General features: G+C 40.3%; 1 protein-coding gene and 1 pseudogene across 2 annotated transcripts; one reads left to right on the forward strand and one right to left on the reverse strand.

The window, feature by feature from the left end:
- Positions 1-1,080: 1,080 nt before the first annotated feature.
- Positions 1,081-15,146, reverse strand: SKP1 (S-phase kinase associated protein 1). Of its 2 annotated transcripts, XM_032476740.1 has the most exons (7): positions 14,993-15,130; positions 14,207-14,310; positions 12,078-12,174; positions 7,080-7,153; positions 4,141-4,284; positions 2,620-2,760; positions 1,081-1,972 (listed from the first exon to the last, which is right to left on the reverse strand). In XM_032476740.1, exons 3-7 carry the CDS (start codon positions 12,172-12,174, stop codon positions 1,937-1,939), a joined length of 492 nt encoding a protein of 163 aa, XP_032332631.1. In that variant the 5' UTR covers positions 14,207-14,310; positions 14,993-15,130; the 3' UTR covers positions 1,081-1,936. The 2 variants fall into 2 exon arrangements, with proteins under 2 accessions (XP_032332631.1, XP_032332630.1); XM_032476739.1 differs by lacking the exon at positions 14,207-14,310 and having other exon boundaries at positions 14,993-15,146.
- A 3,013-nt stretch (positions 15,147-18,159) lies between these two features.
- Positions 18,160-18,593, forward strand: LOC102523385 (annotated as a pseudogene).
- The last annotated feature ends 7,684 nt before the right edge of the window (positions 18,594-26,277 follow it).

The following is a 26,277-nucleotide window of genomic DNA, read 5'->3' on the forward strand; positions in this document are numbered from 1 at the left end:
TATTAGTTAGTCCTATAATTCTAACAATTCTTGGGTGTCATAGGATTGAGAGAGAGTTAACAGTAATAGGCTCCTGCTTCCCTGAAGCTGATACTTTAATTTTAAATTAAATATAGCACATGCTAGTAATCCTGGACTTTCAGTAAAGATTTGTTTGTTATGATATTGCTAGGGATACACTTAGGGTAGTTAAGCTCTTTGCAAGAGTTGACTAGTATAGCAAGAAACAGCAGAAATGAGAGACCCTAGCTAGAACTGAACTCTGCTACCTTCCCCACTAAAACCAGGACAAGTGGAAAAGCAAGCTTACTTCTTGAGTAAAGGGAATCAGGGACCCAAAAGTAGCCTAAGGGGTTGGAAATCCTTTTCTGTAAAGGGCCAGAGAGTAAATACTTTAGGCTTTTTGGTCTAATACAGTCTCTCTGTGTGTATATTTTTTTAACAATCCTTTAAAAATGTAAAAACCATTTTTAACTCACAGACTGCAAAAACAGGTTGTGGGCTGGATTTTACCCATACACAGGGTATAGTATGCTTTCTCTGGTTCAAACAAATGGTGATTCATGTGAGACAGCATATGGGATTTTATTAAAAAGGTAAATTTGGGACAATGGGTGAAATGAAAGCAAACTAACTGTCAAGTAATAATCTAAGCAAGAACAGCGCACAATAAACATGAAGATAGCACATTAAGACTACATGTGAATACAGGTGATTCTAACTGGGAAAGGAAGAAAAGAGGAGCCCGAGGAGGAAAGAAAAAAAAAATTAACATTTCGTGAGCTATCTCAAGCCATCAAGAAAACTTCATTCTACTGTAGGGAAGAGGCAGAAACCACAGCAGTGCAGTTTGGTGTGCCTGAGTACACCAGTTATGAAATGAAGCAGTGGTTCCAGTGAACCATTATCAATGACAGTTAGAAGAGACAGAGTCTCTCAGAACCTTATTATTAAGTCAGCAGCCTCTAGTGAGCTAGGCTGTGAATTGCCTGCAAGACTTTTCCAGCTAACCAACCATATATAAATTTAACTCTTTTAAGTAAAGAGACACATTTAAGTACACAAAAACAAACCATTTACTACCTACTATGTAACTTACTTTTTATTGAAAGTATCTTGCATTCATGACGGATGCTTTCTGCATTTTGCCACACATTTTAATGTTAAAAGTTAAATTACTTTTTACATGCAAGTAGTGTGAACAGTTTTCCCCACGTAGGATCACTGATTATAAAAAGATGACACACCACATAGGTTAAGTGTCTTTCTTAATTGAAAAGCTAACAAACTGTCTAGTTATATTTCCCCTAAATCACAAACTGAGTAGTAACTGAGTCTCTAGCCAACATATTCAAAGCTGAGAAGATTAAAAATGCAAAAACGAGTCCTCAGATCCAATTAAGGAAGCCTTGCTACATACAGGCTAATCAGTATTAGTGGTACTTCTTGACTCCAGGAAGCTGGAAGACATCCTAATAACCCCACTCAGAACATTTACCTCAAGTAGCATTTTTCCAGTTTCCAACATACGAATAATGATAATAAGTTGTTAATTCTATTTCAGAAAACTTTTTGCAAGTTGTTTTATTTACAATGCCAACTTTTAAAAGTCACTAAAGTTAACTGGACAATAAACTAGGCAGAAATCGCTTTACAAAAAGAGGGAAAGCCCAAAATGCCACTTTCTATAGAGAACCCACAGTTCAATTTTATTCAGAGCAAAGAAAAAACACTTTTGATCATACTAGAAGAAATTCAGCCATACATTTGGAATCTGTACTCAAACTACACATGCAATGAGGACAATATTCTGCTGAAACAATTGATTTGCTGCTGCATTTGTCTACTGTTTTTCTACTATTAACAATTATAAACAGAGCAGTGCAACTAGTATTTGGAACAATCCTTACAGTGTTACAGCATCAGGCACAAAATTTCACTTCTCCTCACACCACTGGTTCTCTTTGCGTACCTAGAAGAGACAGATATAAGGAAGTGCCTTAAATTAAATAGTCTTTCCTAACACTACCACCTGATGATTCATCAATAGCCTGCGAAGTGGATCAGAAACAGACAGATGGAAACCAGAAAAATCAGATTAGGAATACACTTCCAGGTCACCATTCTTTGCTTCCCCAGGTTTTATTGTGCCCTGCTGACATTATCAAAAAAGTCAAAGGCAATGAGCAATTACAGCTTTGGTCACCAGAACTGACCTGCATCAACAAAATCATTCTCCTCTAGTCATTCATTTCTCCCCCATTCACTAAGCTGCTCTGAAGTAAACTGACATACAGTCATTCATAGGGCCTGCATTTGTGAAGTCAAATATTTATGGCTTACATTTAAGGTCCAGGTGCCACAACTAGTAACTGCTAAGGAATAAATATCAAACAGCATCTCTGGCTGAAAACTAATCGTTCTTATGTTTATAAAAGAGCAATATCATCTAAGCGTTTAGACTAAGAGACAAAGTAGAATATTTTTAGCCCACAGAAGGTACCTATTATCCCTCAAGTAAGGTCATGATTCCTTGATATAGATACCTCTTTTCCTAGCATGTTATTATTTAGTCTCTCTTAAAAAGCATTTGATCAAGAACAAGCTGTGAGCACCTACCTGGGCTTCCTCTTCTTCAGTAAAATCATTTTTGATATTGAAGGTCTTGCGTATCTCCTCAGGAGTTTTCCCCTTGATCATATTGGCAACAGTCTTGCATGTAACATCAAGCAAACCTTTGATGTCTAAGTAGTTTGCAGCCTGTAAAGTAATTGTTATTTTCATTAAAGTATACTTGATGTTTTAAATTAAACCCAAAGTTAGTGAATAACAATCCATACCTACTTAAGCTTGAAATGTTAATTTTAAGAAATTAGAGAATAAATAACAAGACAAACTCTTCTGTGCAAGATTTTTCTATGTCCCTTTCTTTGTTATACTTCTATAATCCTGAGTCCTTGTGTTGCCTTAAACAAATCACACTACTTCAAATGTTAAAGAATGGCCACTACTGACAGTTTTGTGTGCGTATGCGCACACAAAAGCACAAGTCAAATCCTGACAAAAATATTTACTCCCTTTCTTTGTGTTTAATTTCATCTTTCCTTAGTTTCTTAAGGTAAAAGCTTAGATCACTAATTTGAGATTTTTCTTCTTTTTCAATATAGGTGTTTAGTGCTATCAATTTCCCTCTAAATGCTACTTTAGCTGCATCTCACAGATTTTCATGTCATGCTTCAATTCCGTTCAGTTTAAAATACTAATTTTTCTTTCAATTTCTTCAACTCATGGATTACTGAGAAATGTGTTATTTAGTTTTCAAATATTTACAGATTTTCCAGACAGCTTTCTGTTCCTGATTTCTAATTTAATTCCATTGTGATCAGAAAACAAACACATTTTGTGTGACTTGAATCCTTTCAAATTTGAGACTTGCTTTATGGCCCAGAACATGTCTATCTTGGGAGTATACACTTGAAAATAGTACGTATCCTGCTTCATTAGATACAACGTTCTTAAAATGTCTGTCAGGACAAGCTGGTTGTTATTCAAGTCTTCTACATTCTCACTGATTCTGTCTACTTGTTTTACCAATTATTTAGAAACAGGTGCTAAAATCTCTAACTATGATTGTAGATCTACCTATTTACCCTTCAGACTTCTATTGGCTTTTGCTTCACTTTTTCAAAGTTCTGCTTTTAGGTAGATTGACATTTAGGATTCTTACGTACTCTGTTAATAACAAACTGAACCCTTTATCATTACACAATGACCCTCCTTAGTCCTGGTAATATTGTTTTGAAATCTACTTTAATGTAGTCATTACAGTTTCCTTATGATTATTATCTTTTTCCACCCTTTAAACCTAATTGTCTTAATATTTAAAGTGAGTTTTTTGCAGACTGAATAGCTAAGTCTTGCTTTTTTATCCAACATGATAGTCTCTAACCTCTAATTGTGGTATTTAGACCATTTACTTTTATTGTGGTTACTGATATACAGATTTAAATATAGCACTGCAATTGACTTTAGAGAGCATTAATATTCAGTATCAGTGAATTTAACAAATTTAACTCTTACTGAAAAAGTGATAAAGGCTCTGGACTAGAAATATCAAATAATATGCATTTAAAAACATACCAGAATAAGTTCAAAAAGCGTTCCTTGGTCAACTTTCAGGAATTCTTGGTCCCAAACAGGGATATCATCTGTTCGCTTTTCTTTGTTCTCATCATCCTCAGGAGGAGGAGGATCATCCTTGTGGTGGGTGCACCACTGAATAACCTACAACAACAAAAGTTCATTCTTCTGTGGCATTTTCTCACAAGGTACTCATTCTACTGTGGGGGCAAGGTTTTTCCTACACTGGGCTAAGAACTAGCTATAAGTCAATTTGAATAACAGTTAGTAGCCAAGCCTGAAAAGCACAACCCTAGAGGGTAGAAGATCTTAGTAACAGTGAACCATGCAGATTACTATACTTGACCATATTAAAAGCACCTATGCAAAAAACATAAATGAAGTCGGATACTACTTTAGACTGCACCCCCCACCCCAAAATAAAAAAAAATTGAAATGTTGATACTAAGCATTGGCAATAGTGTGAGGGCAACATGAACTCTTCTCCTGTAGAGTGTAAATTGGTATAATCCTTTTGAAAAGTAATCTAGGAATACCTAGTGAAGCTGAGTATGGGCATACGTTATTACCAAGCACTTCTAAACACCCTTGACATGTACTATTTGCTTTAAGAACAAAGCAGGAAAAGCCCAATGTTCTCTTAGTAGGGGAATGAACATATTACAGTTAAAACTTTCTGGAAGTTGATTAGCTAGACTGTGTAACATCATAAAGACAATGTAGATGGAAACTGTTCAGTTGGAGAACCTAGGTGGTAGGAAAATGGGTGTTTGCTGTATAATTTAACTTCTCTGTATAATTAAACCTTTTCATATTATAATGTTAGGGGAATGAATATGTTAAGAGAAAATGAGAGAGCTGAGAAATTTACTACCAGGATACAAAAAAAAGGGAAAGAACTATTTCTAGAAAGAGAAGCCAAGCATAAAGGGCTTTAATTAAATTAACAGCTTTTTAAGAAGTTCCAGTAATTTAAGAAAGTAATTAGTAACATATTGGCATTAAAGAACTCTTAAAAAGATAGGTAAGAAATTAACGTTGATGGAGTTTCTGGTCAGATGAGAGACAAGGAAGGGAAATTTTATTGCATATTTTAGTTTTTGGATTATATTATTAGTAAATATATTTAAGTTTAAATAATTGTAATTGATAATGCAAATAGGTTGGAAAAAAATTATTCTAAGTGGCCCTATATCACCCAGCCCAGTAACTCTGACCTTTTCTATTACTTCCTTGCCTGTTCATTATGTTCAAGCCACCACACTAGCTCCCTGGCCTTTCCTCAAAAGACGGGGTATACTCTTATCTTAGGGTCACTGCACTTGTTTCCACTGCCCAGAAATTTACTTCCCCCACATATTCATGTCTTTGTTCAAAGATCAGCTTCTCACAGTAAGGCATTTCCTGAACATCTTTATTTTAAAAATAGCCAACTCCCCACCTACCAATCCTCTTATATTCCACAGCTTTTCCAGCTGACATATTTTTTATGTTGTGCATTTGCCCCTTCATCTTTACAATTTAAACTCAAGGACAGAGATTTTTGTCTCTTTAGTGCACTGCTATACCTCCAGCACCTAAAACATGCCTGGCATCTGAATGAATGCAAGCAAAAGTCCTTTCAGAAACATTTTATATTAGCATAATGTTGAATGTTGATTTGCAAGACAATGCTCAGAAGTCAGAAAGGATATCTAACTAGATAAAATACAAAGCTTCTAAACCATAAAATACTATAAATTGACATATGACAAGCAAATTAGTAGAACCTCCATATAAAGAACTCCTATAAAAAGCCTAGACTACAAAACAAATGAACCTCTAAAACATGCCAAGTAGAATAAGCCAGACACAAAAGGATAAATATTCTACAATTCCATTTTATAAGGTACCCAGTATAGTCAAAGTTCATAAAGATAAAAAAAACAGAATAGTGGTTACAAGGGGCTAGAGGAGGTCCTACTGGGGAATTCTTATTTAGTTGGTAGTTTCAGTTTGGGATGATGAAAAGGTTCTCTAGATTGTTAGTGGTGATGATTTACACAACCATGTAAATGTACTTAATGCCACTGAATTGTACACTTAAAAAACTTAAAATAAAAAAAGTTAATATGATAAATTTTATGTTATGTGTATTTCACTACCTTTTTTTTAAAAGTCTGTTTGAAAGATGGGCAAAGGAAGACGGACAATAAAGAAAACATAAATGGCCAATCACAAATATAAAAAACATTCAGGCTTAGAGAATCACTTCACACCCAGTCTAAGGATATTAAAAAGATTGGTAATAGCCAATTGTGGTAAGAATATGGAAAAATATGCAGTGCAGCTGCATCTCATGTTAGGGTCAAGAGGATGCATAAGATGAAATTGTGTATGGTTAATGACCTCTGAAAATCCCTCAGCAATGAGCCAACTGTTACTGACTACTGCCACCTCTAAGCCTAGTCAGCTTTCCCCCTCAAGTGTGGAAACTGGTTGCTCTTTCTGCAGATAAGCATTCAATTAAACAGGTGGCTCTGTTAAGGAGTCATATCCTCTGAAACACTAAAATCCTACTGAATGTAGAGAGCTGTTTATGCTTAGAAACAGAGTAAGGTGATCAACTGAAAAAACAAACAAACAAAACATATTTCTTGTTCTCAAACTCCTTCTGAGGCATACCCATTCAGTGGACAAACAATACAAAAATTTCTCCTTTTTGCTAAGCACATACTGTAATACAATAAACAATAATTTAAATGTGTTAATGAAAAAGACTAGACAATTTAAATATTTAAATATTCACGTGGCCAGGTTAAACAAACCACAACAAATATCTACAGTCGTAATTGTACTATGTAGTTTTTTTTATAGGAAGCTATCTTATAGAAAGATCACCAGGATATTGCTAAATGAAGAAAGGAATGCATATGTATACATGTAGTTTGCTACCTTACCTTTTTTAATATTGCTGCATTAACATTAGGTAGAGGAACTGGATCATCATCTCCTTCATCATCCATTCCCAAATCTAAGAAAACCAGAAGACAGTTGCCATCATTTCCTAAAGCCATTGTAACATTGGCTATGTTTCAGACAAGTAACTTGCAAGACATGTTGTCTGAAAGACTATAAAAAGTGCTTTATTAAGAAAAGTTGTCTTAAAAAGCATTTAAAATTGGTGGTTCCTAACAACAGCTCCATGAACTACCCAAAACTATATAAAGTTGTGTGAGTACACAAATACAGAAATATTGTATGAAGAGAGTTCTTAATTAGGAGGAAAAGTGATTTAATAACTGAGCAGTCATCTGGGAAAAAATTAAAGCCAGAACCTTATCCTTACTCTTTATACCAAACTCTCTAGATGGACCCCACTTAGAAAAATAAAACAACGTAAAGTATTGCAAAAGTAACAGCATCTCAGTCTATTAAAATCTGAAGCCCAAAGATGTACATATACACACACAACAGATCATGCAGCCACTGACAAAAACAAGGCAGGCAGCTCCATACATACTGGTATGATTTCAGGATTAAAAGTTTTTAAAAGCCAGATATAAAAAGATAAATGTTATCTGACTAAAAATGGGAACATACTTATATATTTATAATTAAAATACCTCCAAAAGGATATATAAGGAACTGTTAACAATATTATGCCTATGAAAGTTAATGAGAAAATGGGTTGAGGGACTTACACCCTTTAGTGTTTATTTGTCATGTACATATTACCTATAATCTTGAACCTATTATGTTTCTCCGGCAAAAAGGCCTAACTTTTAGATTATCAAAGTGGCTGGTGAGCTCCAAAGAAAAAACTTAAAACCCGTATATTACTTAAAGATTCTAAATAAGAGCATTTTTGAAACTAAATGTCCTTCAGTTTCTACACAACTGAAAAAGAGCTGCCAAAGAAAGTTACACAACAGAAGTACCAAGGTTAGAGTTACTAGCTATACTTACTCAAAAGTTACTATAGCACTATATTGGTTGTAGCAGAGTATCAGTTATGCTGACACGGTCAGTACTGAGTCAAACATTTGAGTCCCTAATAAATATCAGGTGCTGTCCTAGGCGGTGAAGAATCAACAATGAACACAGGAGGATGGGAGGAACTGTTGCAATTTTAGATACAGGGTGCTTTACAGAGAAAATGACAACTAAAGGAGAGAACACCTAAGCAGAGGAAATGGCAAAGGCAAAGGCCTTCTGATGGGAGTGTCTGGAAAGTTCTAAAGATTATAAGGAATCTAGTGTTACAAGAGCAGAGTTAGCCAGGGTGAAAGGAGGAGATGAAATCAATAAAAGGAGGCCTAATAGGACCTTGTGCAATTTGGCTACTGTATTAAAGCAGCAGGAAAAGAGGGAAAACAATTATGGCACTAGCAACTATTCAGGCAAGTACAAGTGGCTTGTAAACGGTTTATAGCTATGGAAAAAGAAATAGTATGAATTTTGAAAGTAAAGGCAATAGGATTTGCCAACAGAAAGAAAGGAGAATGTGAGAGGAGTCAGGGAAGGCCAAGGTTTATGACACGAGGAACTAGATGGATGGAGCTGCCCCTGGAGTTGCCATTAATATGGAGAAGGTTGTCAGAGATCTCATTTTGGAGGGCAGAGAATTGAGAATTAACAAGCCTAAGTTTCATAAGTTTGAGATATCTATTAAATATCTAATGGTAGATGAAGCAGTTAAAAAAATGCAAGTCTAAAAATGAAAAGACAATTGTAGGTAAGTTTGAGAACTGATGTATAAATGATTTATAACACTATGAGACTACATGAGGTGACCAAGGGAAATGAAGGAGCATATAGTAAAGAGTAAGCAAACCTCAGGGAAATGAAGGCTTTAAAGACGGGAAGAGAGAAGGCTGTGTGTTAGGTAAGTAACAAGCATCCTGGAAGCCAAATGTGAAGGGACTGATCAACTGTCAAAGACTATCAATCAGTCTAGATGAGAAATAAAACAAATGATCCACTTGACACACGGAGATCAATTTAACAACTAGTTCCAGCGGAGTGGTAAAGATGAGAGTAGATTAAAAAAGTATCTTATTTTCCTGTAGTGGTGGATTCACTCATCTACCCTTCCCTTCCTCCCACCAATGCCTTTTCCTGATCAGTCTAGAGTAAAACTATAAAATGACAGTATTTCATCTGGATCAAGTCACTTATGCTTTATCTGATCTAGTATGAAATATTTTTAATCAGAGGGGAGAGAAGTTACATTATGTAAAAATTTGTGCTTGGGAAATGAACATATTAGAAGAAATATAATACAGAAGACCAGCTAATTTAGATCTAAATGTTACTAGGAAGAAGGCTTAAGTCACATTAAAAATAAGTGCCTTACAGTTGTAAAGGATCACATCTCTAGCACTTAAACTAAGGATTTGCAATGTTTTTTGCTTTTAGACTGAATGCACAAGTTTCAACAGTCATTCCTTCAAGCCATTTAGTTTCTAGGACTTTCCAAAAACACCTGTATCCTGATACCATACCCTGAACCTGGACAAATCAGTCAATCCTTATGAACACACATGCCAAGATTTTCATTTCTGATTATCCTGTGATTAGGTTTCAACAAACTCCAATCCTCAAAGGCTAGAACTCTATATAAACCAGTGTACTTAAGATAAAGCCATTCACCCCTGGTGCCCAAATGCTATATAAGCAAAGAGTCATTTAACTGTTGCTGTCTATCAGTGATTCAGTGATCAAAGTTGGTGTGGAAAACCTTCAAGAAGCCCTATGTTCTTACATTGGCAAATGCTTCTTTGAAGCAGCACAGGACAGATTAGTGTGCCAGGCACCAACTAAGATGAAATAAATAACACTTTCATTGCCAAAGCAAGTATTCAGGCAGCAGTTTTGGTATCAGTTTCTACATCTTCTAGATAAAGCCTTACTCACCTGCCTTTAGGGACCCCTGGATTGCTTTCACACTTTTATTAGTGACCATACCATAGTTCTTCATTCAACAGGTACTTGATGAACAGTGACTGTGGGATGTACCAAGGGGTTTACAACTTAATAGCAGCAATCTATGTATGTAAGTTACGAGGGTACAGGATTATAAGTGCCACATGACTGCTGTCAATTACCAAAAAAAAAAAAAACAAAACTTAACATTGAGCTTTTATTTTCTATTAGAAAACAGAAGACAAACCCACTGCAATTGAGCTTCTGCCTCTACCACACCTATCATCTGCTGTTAGAAGTCCTCTAACTTACTATCTCTGAAATCCTAAATGACCAGTCTGCAGTATATAATTCTGATAATCACTCTGGTCACTTCAAAATGCCTCCCTTAGCTTTCACAAACCCCACCTTACTGATTCTCCACCTCTGACTTCTACTCTTAACACCCCACCCTACCCCAATGTAGCCACTTGCCAACCTCACTTACTCCCATAACCCACCATACAAATAAAGTCTATCTCCAGCAGTCTACAATTCAGGGACCAAGATCCACATACTCAACTGACTAGTAGCTTATTACAAAGATCTTTTGAAGGCATCTCATAAATATATAACATGTCCAAGTCCAAAGTCATTTTCTTTCCATTTCTCCCAAATCTGTTCTTCAGCTCTACCAAGTACAGTATCACAATCACAACCCCAACTAAAAACCTATTTTACCTTAAAAAAAAAAAAAAATCCTGTCTACTTTACTAGATTTGAAATATCACCTCACTAGTTTGATACACTACATTCTCTCCACAAACCTAAAGAATAACATCAGCCAAGATGTTTCCACAGCACTATTTCACACACAACTTTATTAATACACTAATTATATCATGTGACAGTTTGCCTTGTTTAATGTCTGCCTCCCTTCCTGGTTTATACATCCTTCAAGGGCAAAACCCATTTCTCACCTACTTTCTTTTCACCAGCACATAACCCTTCACTGAAATATCTATAATATATAGAGAAACAAAAACTTTTGATATTTGAGTACAGTCAGCCCTCCATATCCACAGGTTCCACACCCATGGATTCAAACAGCCACAGATACAAAGTACTAAAAAATAAAATTAAAACATTCCAGAAAGTTTCAAAAAGCAAAACTTGAATTTGCCACACACAGGCAACTATTTACAGAGCACTTACTGGTGTTATCAGGTATAAGTAACCTAGAGACAATTTAAAGTATAAGGAAAGATATATGTAGGTTATATTCAAATACTATACCATTTTATATAAGGGATTTGAGTATCCACAGATTTTGGTATCCGCAGGGGGCCATGGAACCAATCCCCTGCAGACACAGGGAGGTGACTGCACTGAAGAACATTCTTATTACTACTAAGGTTTTTTCCACCAATTTTAGAAACTCCATATACTATTAACGTCTAGCAGCCCACTGACAATATTAAGAGATCCACATTAACTAATAAGTTTCAAAACCCATTTTCTTGCCTTCTTTGATGTACTGCATATATGCTTTGTAGCAGTTTTAAAGGAATGACAGAACAGATGAGAGAAAACTCGGTATAAAAAAAAAAGAAAAAGACATCTCCTCAGTTTACAATCTACTCAGCTTACTCTCTCTGTTGAAACAAGGTGCTCTATTTAGCTACCATATATAAGGTATCTCTTTTCCAAAGGCTCTAGGTTTTGTCATTAGAAATTGTGAACCCAAATCTACATGAAAGAGAAACAGGCCATTGTGTAAGGCTTGGAAACCATTTCAGTATTAGCTTATGGTATTACCTATTTAATAAGGGGAAAAAACTCATTAATTCAGACAATGTAGGGGGAAAAAAGTCACCTGTACCAGAAAAATGCAGTTACTATTTTAAAGAAAAGAAACGTAAACTATATCCCTTTATACTCTTGAGCATTTTATGACAGATTATTACTTGTATAGACTCAATGTTCACAGATTATCTCAAGATACACAGTTCCTTCCCTTTCCCCTGACCAAGGTTTTCTAATAAACTTACCTTCCAACATGGTCTTGATAGTCACAGATTGTTTGGCAATTTCAACATCAACTTCGAATATCTCTCCATCAGAACTCTGCAACTTAATTGAAGGCATCTAAAAAAAAAAGGTATCACACTGAATTTTAAATTTAAGAGACATTACTTCTAGATGACATTTCATCAACTACACGCTGTTAGAAGCCCTCTAACTTATTAACTATAAAGGACCTGCAGTGTATAACCCTAGAAAACATTCCAAGTGATTATTCACAGGTCACCATACAAGCGTTTCTATAAAATTTTTTTCAAAATATAACTCCTAAGACCAGAAGCTTTTAAGCCCTGCCCCACTGAACTCATTACCGATATAATTTTAGAGTTAACACTTTATATTTTTGATGTCAAATTTATCTAAAGTAGACTTATTTATTCTTTGCCTGCCTTTCTGCTTTCATGAATACTGACTGCTCCTATTTGAATAGTTAACTGCCACAATTAACCTCACCTCCAAACCTGAGGGAGGTCAGACCAAAATAAACAAAGCTACTAAATAAGACAGTAATTTCCCCATAATGAGACTTCCCAATGAAAAATGAACTCAGATCCAAAGAGAAGATCAAGATATATTTATGTTCAGATTAATGCAAAATCATATACAAGAGAATAAAATACTTAAGGATAAGCAGATGTTGATCTAACTCCCTAAACCAAGTAACAAATTTCAGTCCTTTTTATCTTTCATTACTGACTGTCCAGGTGTCCAAGTCTGAGGTCATCTGCCCAAAACTTAATAGTAAAAACCTATTACTTACTCCAAAAATGTATTTATTAACTCAGATTAATTATGAGTCATTAGGAAAAAGACATCGCTTACATAAAAGTTAATTAAGCAATTAACTTCAAAGGACTGGAATTCCTGGAAAAAAACAAAACAAAAACAACAACAAAAAAACCTCTTTAAAATTAAAGTTTTAAGCCAGCAATTTTTTTTTTTACCATCTTCAGGTTCTTGGGGGAACAAGCACAAGGGGGAAGGGCAGCAATACCTGACTGTAAAAATTCAAGACCTCTTTACATTTCAAGTATAGATTTTAAACGCCCATATTTCTGAGATGTTCATAATCCTGTGATGTCACTATAACCTAAATGTATAGAATTTGGCATTTGAAACATTGACTGAGCCTATTTTAGGTTCCAAGACTTAAAGACCCATTAAATCAGTAAAAATAGTCATTCAGTTCTTCCCAGACAACTGTCTTCAACCCTCAAAACAGACAAGCTGATAGGGCAAGGAAGCAAAAAGGTAACTGTTTTAAAACCAGCCACTGAAATATCCAGCTTTTACTCATCCATGGTTGGAGAGAATTTCACTTTTCAATTCACTCAATGTCTACTTCTCCATGTTGCTCAGTGCTTGCCAATAATGCAGGACAAAGAGCAGAGGACCTTCCCTGTGACAAGGCTGTAACATAAGGTATACTCCCAAAGAAGTATTTTAATGTGAGCCCAATTATTAACCATAAAACATTCTATGTTCTTTTTATGGTCCACAGTACTGGAATAAACATTACAGAATCACAAGTCTGGCAATGCAGGTGATAAAATTACTTTTAAGCAAGACAAACATTTGGTATTTCAACTAAGTCTTGATAAACAGCAAGATCTGCTTAGTCATAGTCAAATTTGTGTATTAAGTTACTCTTATGGGGGTTGAGATCTTACTAAATAAATAGCAGGGAAGCAATCACTTAATCTGTAATTCGATGCACTTTGTAGTGCTAAACTTGATATTCTAATTTTTTTTAGTGTTAAATAGATGGGATTCAGTGCAAAGTTTTCAGATATTAATGGATGGTATTTTGATTTAACATGCTTTCAAGACCATTCCTTCAATTCCTTAAACTCCTGTACATGGAAATTAAATCACCCTCCATGGCTGGCATGAGGTGGGTTCTATCATCATAATTTAAAAAACCTGTTTAAAATAACCAGAAATTGACACCTCTTTTTAGAGGGCAGAGTTAAGTCTACACTGCTCCATTACACAGAAACATTCTACTGTGACGCTCTGATGAAAAAATTAATAACCCAAAACCCAAGCCTTAAGTCTCCATTAAAAAGTGAACCAAAACAGGTGAACGTCCTACCCCTTCAAAGCCAGGCACCTCGAGTTAAGTTTTAGTGTCCCCGAAACTCACACCACTATGGCGATGGCATCTGCTATTACAACAGTTGTTTCAGCAATCGCAGGCTACGGCAAAAAAAAAAAAAAAAAAAAAAAAAAGGAAACAAATATTCCGAAGAAGCAGACGGCTCTCTGCAAGATTTGGCCCCAGCACAGTTAAGCAGGAATGGGGACTAGTGACGCCAGATACAAGGGCGAAAAAGGATGGACGCCAAGAGTCCAGCGCTCCCCGATTATCACTGCCACGCTCCTTCCGGACACCAAAACAACAAACATGGACACATGCCCACGCTCACGCCGCCCCAGGGAACTCTATTAAAAGCCCCACCACCATCCACGTCTCGGGTTCCCGGGGCGGGCAGGCTTGACGCCAAGGGAGGCCCCCAGCCGCAGCGTGGGCCTTCAGACGAGCTCCGCGACGGCTGACTGTCGTCCAGTGCATAGAAGGCCCAATCCTGGGACCGGCTCGCTCGCACCTTCTCCCACCCGCCTGACCGGGTGCCCACGGGGCGACGTGAAGACGCGCGGCTAGAGGAGGCCTCGCCGAGTCGAGGGGCGGGGTGGGAAAAAGGGGCCCGCCCGCCCGCACCTCCCGGAGAATGGGGTCGGCAACGGGTTCCACCGGGCCTGACGGACGGCGGGGCCCAAGTGCCTCTGGCCTCGAGCAGGGCCAAAGTCGCAGCGGTGCGGTCAAGAGCTCCAGTCAGCGGCGCCACCGCCCCTCCCAGCTCGGTCGGTGGCTACTCACGGTGTTAGGTCTCAAAGACACGGCAGGCCGGAGGCTGACGAGAGGAGGGTGGCGTCAGGAAACAGAAAAAGAGAAAGGCAGAGAACAAGGCCACTTCAGCGGCGCGGCGCGGCGTCTAGCTTTATAGGCGCGGGCGCAGGCGCCGAGGACCCCGGGGCCCGTGGCGTCACAGAGCCGCCGGGGCTGGCCGCCGAGATCGCCTGATTGCAGGCTGGGCGGGCCAGGCGAAAAGCGGCCTGGCGGGGCGGGGCGCAGCAGCTCTGGACTCTCACCCCCACCCTCGAAAGCGCAGCTCGCCCTCCTCTAAGCGGGAACCGAGGACTGGCTGGGGTACTCCACGGCCTGCGAGGATCCCTCAGGCGGGGGCTGTCCTAGCCGAATTAAAGACCCCAGTCCCAAAGAGCCTAGAAGCCGCTGGAGAGTTTGGTTATGTGTGTGCAGGGCCAAGGGGCTGTCTGCGTCTCCCCTTTCATGACGAGGAAACTGGGGCTCAGAGAAAGAATGGGAGCTGGCCTTTTCAGTCAGCGCTGTGAGATTCCGCTCAGAGCCTCAGTGTCCTCCCCTGAACCTAACAGTTGTTAGCTCAACTCCCATCAGTAACTCATGGGGTGAAATACCGGTACCCTTTTCTCTTTTATTTGGAAGCGAATGGGTTCAGAACGGTTCAGTGGCAGAGCAAGGATTTTTCGGTACTCTTAACCCTCATTTCCCATCACTGATTTCTGAAGAGGCCTCCAGTCCAAAATAACCATTGTTGCAGGGAAACCCCAGGTGTAGAGAGGAGGCCTCTAACTGCCAGTGAATATCCGTTCATTCAGCAAAAGTGTATTAAGCCCATATGAATGCCCGAGTAGGGCGGCGTGGGGAACAAGGGGTGGTAGTAGTACACAGTGCTGGGGATTCAGCGTGGAACCAGGCATCCAGAGTCTAGCCTGCCCAGAACTTCTGTATGGGATGCTCCCTGAATGCTGTGTGATAGGGTCCCTAGGATGAAGCCAACTTCTAAGAGTAAAGGGTTAGTTTGAAAATTCCCAGCCCCACCCTCCCCAGTCAGGGACTTTGACCCGCTCTACCTTGCTCTGCTTAGGGAATATTGCCACCCCTCCCTAGGAGACTAAGGCGCCAGGCTCACCTAACCAACGGGCACGTGATGGTATTCCTGACGCCAAAGAGACAAAAGGCACTTCCACACAGGGCCCCCTAAGGAAATCAGAGGCCTACAGCTCTTCTGGGATTGGACTGGGCAGGGAGGCCAGGCAGCTCCTTGGGTTACCAGGTCTTTGTCTGCAAGCTGTGGTATCCAGTGTCTGTCAGGTGCCACAGCTGATGACAGGAAGATGAAAGGACCTACAGTTCTCATACTTTTTCTCCACAACGGTGCCCTGCCCTCTAGCTCAAGCTTCAAGTCTTCAAGTCAAGGCCCCCTGAATCTCCTTTGCTCGCCCACCCATGACAGACAAAGTGGCATTTTGTAGTCTTGTTGAGCATCCTAAGCAGGACTGGGCAGTGCCAGGTCATACATCTAGCCTGAGGATCCAGCTCAGGGCCTGGCATAAAGTAGGTGTATGTTTTTCCACGTATGTCTAGGGGCCCCTAATATTAGAATCACCGAAAGATTCTTGTTTTTAAAATGCAGGTTTCATTTGCTCATATAGATGTTATATGCATAGATTCTCTCAGGAAAGGTAAACAAGAAATTGACTCCAAGGAAGGGAACTAGGTAATTGGAGAATAAGGGTTAGGGTGCTTTTTTACTTTATACCTTTTTCTACCTTTTGAATTTTGATCCATATAAATGTGTTACTTATTCAAAATTTTCTTTACGTCAAAAAAATTCACATCAGATCAAGAAAAATTCAGATTCATGAGTCCACTCTTGATCTGATGAATCAGGTTGCCTAGGGGCAGGTTTTTCTGCCTTTTAAACAAGTCCTCCAAGTGACTTAAGCCCAGGATAAGTTGAGAAACCACTATAGTAGGGAATCAGTGATGAAGCACTGCTAAGGGGCCAGCAGTGTCTGTCAAAGGTTACTCATTTAGCTTCACATTTTCTGAATCAACTCTCCCCTTTACTTAGGAGAGACAAGACAGTTACAGGACTATGGTTGCAGGCTGGGGAACATGCATCCCCACTCAATGGTCCATAATCACCAGCCCAGGTCGAAAAGGACTGGCCCCCGCAGAGTCCCCTTGGTATGTGTGGGTGTGAGAGTTTGCGGGATTCCACTGATCCCAGAGCTGGCCCTGAGAAGGCCGAGGTCCTTACTTCAATCACTCCACACACCATGTCATTAAACTCCTTGTGCTTATACCTGACACTAACACAACACTGTAAATCTTCATTTTTTTTTTAAATCAAAAAACAAAAATGAAAAACCTCCTTGTGCTATAGAGGAAGAAAATAAAACCAAAGAGAAGGGACTTTTCCAGTGTCACACAGCCACTGCAGCCCCAGCCATGTTTCTGCAACTACAGCCCAGATATTGAATTTTAGCCCCTTTCCTCAAATGCCAGGAGTATTTTGTGATTTACAACTGTTCCCAGCGTACTATCTCCAGGGAAGCTAAAGGCCTGAAATTCAAGCAGTCCATGTGGGAAAGTCTGGTTTTTATGATGAAATTCATTTCCAGAAATGATCTCCTTTTGTAAATAGAGTTCCACTGTTTTAAAGGGTTCACAGGGGCACTCCTATGAGGATCGATCCTTTCGGTGGATCTAAATGGGACTTTCCTGCCCAGAATTCAGTTCAAACTCCCTTTCTCAGGCACCGACCCATGGTACCAACCCTGGACTCTGGATGTGTGTTCCAGCCCATAGGACAGCATGTAAGCTAAGAAGTAAGCCAGCCCCCATGGTCAAAGATCTCCTGGCTGCACGCTGCCATTGTGTCAACTTTCTCTGTCTTGCTCACCTGGTAGAGCTGTAAGCACAGGAACTCTGTTATGTGATCTTGGGCAAGTTATTTCACCTCTCCGAGCCTCATCTTCCTCTGCTTAGCCCCTTCTCCTTCCCTTTTGCAAGAGTCTAAGCCTTCCATCTAAAAATCAGACCACCTTATTGCTCCAGAGGAAAAAGTGCTGAATGCAAAGAAAAAAAGTTAAATTCTTGGATCTTGACTTGCAAAATGAACTCTTGAAACCCAAAGCTTTTCAGCCCAAGAAAGTTTTATGGAGTGCCCGGTTGCCAAGATATTGTTCCCCAAGTACAAGCTGTTGCCCCTGGCCACCCTGCCCACTACCCTTGACTCAGCTGAATACTACATATCTCCGGAAACTTGGAAGGCACAAGCCGAGCTGTTGGCCATAAGATCCCAGCTTCAACAGGAGTACCTACTTCAGTACAATGACCCCAGCCGCCAAGGGGTCATCAAAGATCTTGCCTTGATTTGCTGGATCTACACAAAATCAGGAAATGTCTATTCAAATTTCAGACCCACTCCCAAGACCCCCTGTTAGAAGCTCTATTTGGAATTGTGCCCTTCTTCTTCTGGTATTATGTTTTCAAAACTGACAGAGATAAGAAAGAACAACTTATCCAGGAAGGAAAATTTGATCAAACATTTAACATCTCATATTAAGTCTGGCAATAATGACTATATACACTACTGTTTAAATAAATCTATTAATCATTAAAAAAGAGAAAGTTTTATGGGGCAATGAAAGCCCAAGAGGCTTAGGATTCAGATCTTAAATTTTATACCAGCAACAGAAGAGTTGGGAAGAAGGAGGTGTGATAATACCAGAGCCAAAGGCTGGGGATGGGGAAAAAATTAAGGCAAGGAGAACATTGCAGTTAGCTACTGGGACAGATCTCTGAGAAGGGACTCTGTCCCACTCCCTCCCCTAATTCCCACTACCCAGGGATAGGGAGAGATTAGGACCCCCAGATAGGTTTGAGAGCTCTGAGAGTGATGAAAATCTGTGCCTTGGTCTGTGAGTAAGGTCTAAAGTCTTCCAAGATGAGAAAGTATGGCTGCAGTGAAGTAGAAATGGCAGCTTGGGGTGCCTGGGCAGGTGGGCCTGGGAGCATCTCAGGCTGGTGCCTAGTGTGTATGTGTAAGGATCCCAAGGAGCACTGAAGTATATCCTCAGATCCTAAAACAGCATAGAAGTGGCTCAAAGAGGGGCTAGAGAAACAGCAAGGGGCTTGTGGAATGTAATAAAGGGCACAAATTGAAACTAGATGTGTCTGGACAGTCCAAGCCAGAGAGCAAAACACAAACCCAGACATCTGTAGGCACAGCAGAAACTAAAGACGACAGTTCACAACTGGCAGGTGTCATGTCTGCCTGCCTGCCTGCCTGCCTCCCTGAGTAGAGGAAGATGGATGATGACCAAGGACCAGATAATCTCCAGCCTCCTTACCTCCCACTCTATGCCATGACCACATAAGCTTAGGATGTAGCTGTGATCCTGGATAGCAAAAGAGGGAGCAAAACCCTCAAATTGACTGAGTCAACCCCTGAAATGACTGAGTGATCAGACAGGCACTTGACTGAAGTGACCAGATTATATTTCTGCTATCAAATGGAAATCAGTACCATAGAAAGTAATTAAGAAAATAAGAGAGCTATCATTTTGGCACACCTGAACTTTCTGACTTTACAATTTCATTTGGCCATGGTGCACAGGAGTCATGCAGACCTGCTGCTGCCCACTTGCTGCTCACATCGTGTGATCTGTGGCTTCCTCTCTCTAGCCTCAATCTTCTTGTCTGTAGAATGGGCTTTATAGCAATACCTAACTCACAGGATTTTTGTGAAAATTAATTTAGTCAATCACTGGAATGGGTAAACATAAGAGTAACAATACCAAATATTGACAAGGATGTGGAGCAATTGGAATTCTCACACATTGCTGGTGGGAATACAGATTGGTACACTTCAGAAAATTGACAGCATCTCCTAAAGCTAAACATGCATATACCCAATGGCTCAGCAATTCCAATTCTGAAGTAATCCTCATTAGGAATAAGTCCTTATGTCTACCAAAAGATATGTTTAGGAATATTCCCAGCAACTTTGTCCATAAAAAAAATAGAAATAACAAATACATCAACTGTCAAATGAAAAAATGAACTTATATGGTCATATGATGGAATACTAAACAGCAGTGAAAAAGAAACTACTGATAAAACCATGGATGTATCTCACAATGTTAAACAAAACAAGGCAGACACAAGAGTACTTACTGTATGAGCCCTTTGAAAGGAAGACTAACAACATGCAAAATCTAATGTGGGTTAGAGAAGATACAATAATTGTTCCCTTTGCCAGGGAGGCAGGTATTATGAGGGAAGATTCTGGGATGCTGGCAAGTCCCTATCTTGATCCAGGTAGTGGTTTCACGGGTATATGAATGTACGCAAATTCACTGAGCTATAATTGTATTTGTGTACTGCATGCAAGTTCATAACTCAATGTAAAAAGGGGGAGGTGTGAAAATGTGAAAAATGTATGTCACGTGCTTAGCACAGTGCCAGTGTCAGTTCCTGAAGGAACACTGAGCCCCTGTAGCCTCTCCTCCACATGGCTTCCTGACCCTCCACAGCCAAGGCTGCAGGCATAATGGAAGACTTTGGGAGGGAGGAAGGGGGGGATTGTTGCAAGGCCACTGTGCCCAGGTTGGATTTATCTATCCAGGGCTTCAGAGTCCAACTGAGGCATTAAACAAAGCTGCAGAAAGGGTCACTCGCCGGCTTCCTTGCTTCTATCACAGCCAGCCAGTGCAGTGTCTCCCCTGGTGAGCTATGGACCCACCCTTCGAAAACTGTCATGGAAGCTCTTAACATCCAACCTAAATGGTACAGAAGAAATTTCCTGACCCATACCTGTACCCAGCACCATCAGAGAGCTGTGGGCCCAGGCTAGACTGGAGGATTGTCAAGTCAGAGTGGGCCTGCCCAAGAGGCTGAGATGGTTGATAAGAGCCTGCCCCAGGCCACAAAGAAGGGAAGTGGGAATTTGAAGTAGGTCTGGTTGACTTACAACAGAAGAGTCAAAGTTTCCCAGAAGAGCATGGGCTACCCTCTACTCCACCTCTTCCCCAGAGGGAAAGTCTATGGAGATAGGTGGGTGCCCTCTGTGGTTTGAGAATGGCCAGGCTGGATCGAAGGCAGGCACAGGTATGGGGTTGCCCTATAGTCTGGTCCTGACCAATCCCCAAGAACTACCAACACTGATTGGTTTCAGCCAGCAGATGGTGCCAGAGGGCCAGATGGCTGTCCAAAGACAGCATCTGTACTGAGCCTTCCTCCACACTGAGATGCCTCCAGAAACTGCCTCTCTGCTCTCCAGGACCCAGAATCCTGTACAGATCCCTGGTCTGGCCATCAGAGGATGAACGCCAGAGCAACTTGACCACACACACCGTGGTTGTAGCCTCCAGCCCTGTGGGCCACAGTGTCCCTCTGTGAAATCCAATTCACATACAGCAATTTCTCTTTTGAAGATGACAAAGCCATGACAGGCATTACCTACCATCTCCAGCTATGTCTTCCCACCATTTGCCTCTGTGGGGAGCCAGAGGACCCCAGCACAAACATGTCATCTAGAGCCAGCATACTGGGGCAAAGACCACCAGACAGGGCAATATGTCTGAAAGGTGTGCAGCCCAGCCTACTAGGTGGCTGCCCATGAAGCTCCAGTCCAGACCCTAAGATGCTGAACATTTCGGGAGCCAGACTCGAGGAGACATCAGTGAGGTGAAGGCAAGTGTGATTTGATTATGTCCTATAAGGCAAGTGCCAGCTTGTGACTGCTGAATGCCCATGCTGGAAGACCTGTCTGCCAAGGGGCCACTGAGTGGCAAGGATTTCCCCAGGAGAATTTCTTAGTCAGTGACCCACTAACTGGCCTAGAAAGCTGCCAGTGTCAATTAGCTAGTTCCCTCTAAGCCCCTCTCCTGCTGCCCCTGATCTCCCAGCCCTGGCAACTGAAAGCAGAAATCTTTCGGGATATTGTAAGGTCACAATCAGTACTGCTCTACAAACTACACAGTTAAGTGTCATCTTGAGATAAACTGTGTCTAATACAGACTGGTGAGAAGGGAGAAGGGATAGCTCCTTCCAACCTTTAGGTCTCAGCTCAATGTCACCTCCTCAGAAACCACCAGCCTCATTACTAACCCAATCAGTGCACTGTTAAATTTAATGAAAATACATCTAAATCAAAAAATTAAAAGCCACTACATCAAAATGTCTTTTTGCCATTATGCAGAAAATTGTCATAATTCAGTAATCCACAAACTCGTTGAGCCATGCAGTGGACAACCTGCACAATAGTATATGCAGGCTCTGGCTTCAATGGCACCTCTTTTTACCCTCTTGCCTCTTACCCTGCTCATTCTTCTTCCCAGCACATTCTTCCTATCTGACTTTTATATGTCTCTCATTAAGTATAAGCTCCACAAGGGCAGACACTTGGTGTTGTACAGCACTGTATTTATTCCCAGTGCCTAATAAAAACACCTGGCACATAACAGGAAGCTCTAAGTAGTCACTGAATGAGTGTTTAAATCTCTTTCCTTCTGTTTGCCTTTTCAAAGGTTGTTATATTTTAAAAGGCTCCTGGCTAACACAGAAGTGGCTAATGAAGAAACTTCAAAGCTGTAACTACCCAGGACAACACTCCTGGGATTAGGGGCCTCACTATACTCTTCCACTTCTTTCACCATACAGTTGTCTATTGAGGAAAGGACACAGACAGCCCTGTGCTGTGATGAAGTCAAAATTGCTACCTAGCCCACCCAGGCCATCCTGCCACTCTAACTCAATGTACCTGTGATACACTACTGGAACCAGCCGCTACCTGCACTCGACCAAACCACTCAATTCAGCTGGTGCTCTACAGTGGCTTACTTACCTCATGGACATTACTCAAAACTTTGGCAACATATGTTCTTGCTCCACTCAGTTGCTGTGCTCCCCCAGATGGCATCCCCTTACTACATTCTGAATGAGAGGACTAAGCCCTCTTGCTGGAATCACATATGCCATCCCATCCCCCTTTCTTCCCCTTCTTTCTGTCAATTTATTATTACCTCTGATCTCCCCCTTAGGCAAATATCTCTGCCTTTCGCCTCAAAACTTGTAAAGCCTTGAAATTATTTTATAAACAAAAACATCAATAAAGCACAAATCTTGAAATGCTGGGAGTCTGCAGGTTCTAGAATCATAGGTTTTAAATGCAAAGACTGGTTTCTGCTGACCCAAGATACCAGGCCAAGCAACAGATGGACTTAGGACTCAGGTCTGAATCAGGTCATTCAGCTACCACCTCCCCAACTCCTCTATCACAAATCCAGATGAAAGCCAAAGCAGAGCTAGATTCTGCCAAGTTGGTAAGGGTGGAGAGGCTTTCTGTTCCTAGAAGAGGTAGGCAGAGAACCCTACACTGGGGTGACCAACTGCCCCAGTTTGAGAACTGAAAGTTCTGCTTCCTGGGAAACCCTTAAGTCCTAGGCAAATTGAGACAACTGGTCCTTCTATCCTGAGTTGTGCCCAATCATGGCCACACACGAACAACTTGGTGAATTAACTTAGTTTTGCCTCTGTTTAACATTTAGCTACTTGAGGGACTCAGCATACTGTCACTTTCTACTGTTACTTATAGAATAATTAAAAGTTCATACCAGTTGACACAATATCCAAGATGTTAAAACTTTAAGAAAGTAATGTACAGAACAATGCCTGCTACCATCTGTTTAAGGAGGGCCAGGAGTAACACACACACAACAGTACCTTTGTGTTGACACATGCAAAATTAACCTAAATTGCTCTCACGGAGGTAATTTAATTTCATAATGATCATGAAATAAGTATGATAGAACATGACCACCCTATAAAAAGGCATGCTTTTATGTGCTGGTATGTGTGCCTGTGAAAGTATCCACAAATCATTAATAGTACTATCCTCACAGGAATAAGGTTGGAGAGACTACATTTTTACTGCTTCACTTTGCAAGTATTATAATAAAAGTAGGAAAGATTAAAAAAAAAAATACATACAGATCAGAGGTGGGCAGCATTTGTGCATTCAAGTCCTCCCTATCAGAAATTTGTGGATGGTTAACTAGCAGCAGACCAGACAAGAAAGTCATTTGGTTTTGGCTTCTGAATTCTCTCAAAGATGACAAGGGTCTTCAGAAAGGTGAAGAGATTGTCAGGTGATGAAAGGCTAGCATGAGATTCCATTTACTCTACTTGTTAAAGCCTAAACAGCTGACTAGTTTCCAACAGTCTTGTACAAAATACCAGAAGTTTAATTAAGAGTCTAAAATATCAAGGTCACTTCTCAGCTACAAGAATACTCCAAAATCAACTGGACTTCCAAGGAGAAAAAGGAGACTTACTTCACTTATATGCAACAGACTAGGGTGGGGTGGTGAATAGGTAGAGCACAGAGGATTTTCAGGGCAGTGTAAATACTACATATATTACAATGGTGAATACATGTCATTATTACATGTCCAAACCCACAGAATGTACGAGACCAAGAGAGAACTCTAATATAACCTGTGGACTCCAGGTGATTTATGTCAATGTAGGTTTATCAATTTTAACAGAAGTACAACTCTGTTAGGGGATGTTGATAATGGGGAAAGTTATGCATATGTGGGGGAGGGGCATATAGGAAACCTCTATCTTCTCAATTTTTCTGTGAACCAAACTCTAAAAGTCTTCAAAAAGGTGGGGGTGGGGGTAGGATATTCCACTCTATTCATACCTCCTCAAAATAAACAATACGTTTTCCTCTTCATTTGAAATACATTTGTCAATCTAAGCCCACTGTGAAATTTCCTTTATTTTCAAGAACAGGCTGTGGTGGCGGGCAGTGAGTTGAAAATCATTTCCTTGGTCAGCCTCAACTGTCTTCCCAAATCTGGCTGATACAAATGTCCTTGAAACAGTCAAGTCATTCCATAAGCTTCAGGAGTGCAGTGACTAGAATACTTGATTTTGGCCAACACTCAAGAGAGCCAGTGTCTCCCTAACTACGATTCCCAAAGGGCCTCCCATCTATTTAGCTTAACTGAAGCAGGGTCAGGTGAGCGAGCACACACACATGCATCACTTTCCCTAGACTCAAAAGCTGTGTAGCCTCTTGCCCACCCTTCAAAGATCACTAAACACAAAATTCAGCAAAGGAAAGAGAATTCTAATGCTTTCTGAAAGCCGAGGACTTGGGTCAGACTGCTTTACCTTCCCATCCCTTCAAAACTATTGAGACAACTCAATAAAATGATCCATATAAAATGTCTGGCACATGGGAAATGCTCAGGGTTAGAGATTATTCACTATTAGCTATTTCTGCCATTTCAAGGCCTTAAGGTCCAATACCTAACACTCTTCTGACCACTTTGAATTCAGCAAAACCCTTTACAGTAATGGTCATTTCAGCACTCTATTCTCATTCACAAATGAGTATGTTCAGGAACAATGACTTACTTCAGAACATCAGCTACTGCTTTAGGACTACATCAAATTTATGTTATTTCAGAAGCTACAAATCACTTACTCTGCAGTCTTCTGACATACCTAATGATGTAGGCCATCTGCCACTCAGGTTGACAGCATAAATGTCAAAGTACTTCCAAGAGGTGGCTTAAACCAATGCACTCATTATGAAACTCCAAGTCATCTACCACATTCCCAGCCCTACTTTTAAAATCCTGGCTTCTGACTTCTAAAGTAGGATTATTTTTCCTAAGACCTGAGGTGAAGTTGGAAAAACCCAAAGGCCTACAATACAATCATTGTTTTAAAGAAATCCAGCATCTGAAACTAGTATTATAAATCAGTTTACTTCAATTAAAAAAATAAAAATAAAGAAATCCAGAGCCAAGGACAGAATATGCTGCAGTGGCACCAAACGAAGAGGCCATAACAAGATCTCTTATCACCTGGAGCTTTTCAGAGGCACTGCCACCCCAAGACCTTGATCCATATTTGAACATCCTCTCTCCAGCCTTTTCTACAACCAGCTAATGTGGCTATGGGGAGGGAGCACAGAACTGGGGCTTATGTTTGTCATTGGGTCTACTTTTAATCACAGATCATTGAAAGGATTAAAATTAAAATGACAGTTTTATTTGGACCAAGGTAGAGAGATTATTCACCTTTTGCATATGACTACGGGAAATAAAGACTGCTTAAAACCAAAATTATATAGCTTCTCCTCCCACTCCTCTTGCCTGCTACATTCAACACACACCCAGATCCACCACTGCTGCTGGTAAAGGACTTACCTTGAAAGGAAAGCTGGACCCAACAGCAAGGGCATATTC

Source organism: Camelus ferus, chromosome 3 (assembly GCF_009834535.1).
Source record: "Camelus ferus isolate YT-003-E chromosome 3, BCGSAC_Cfer_1.0, whole genome shotgun sequence".
Taxonomy (NCBI): Eukaryota; Metazoa; Chordata; class Mammalia; order Artiodactyla; family Camelidae; genus Camelus; species Camelus ferus.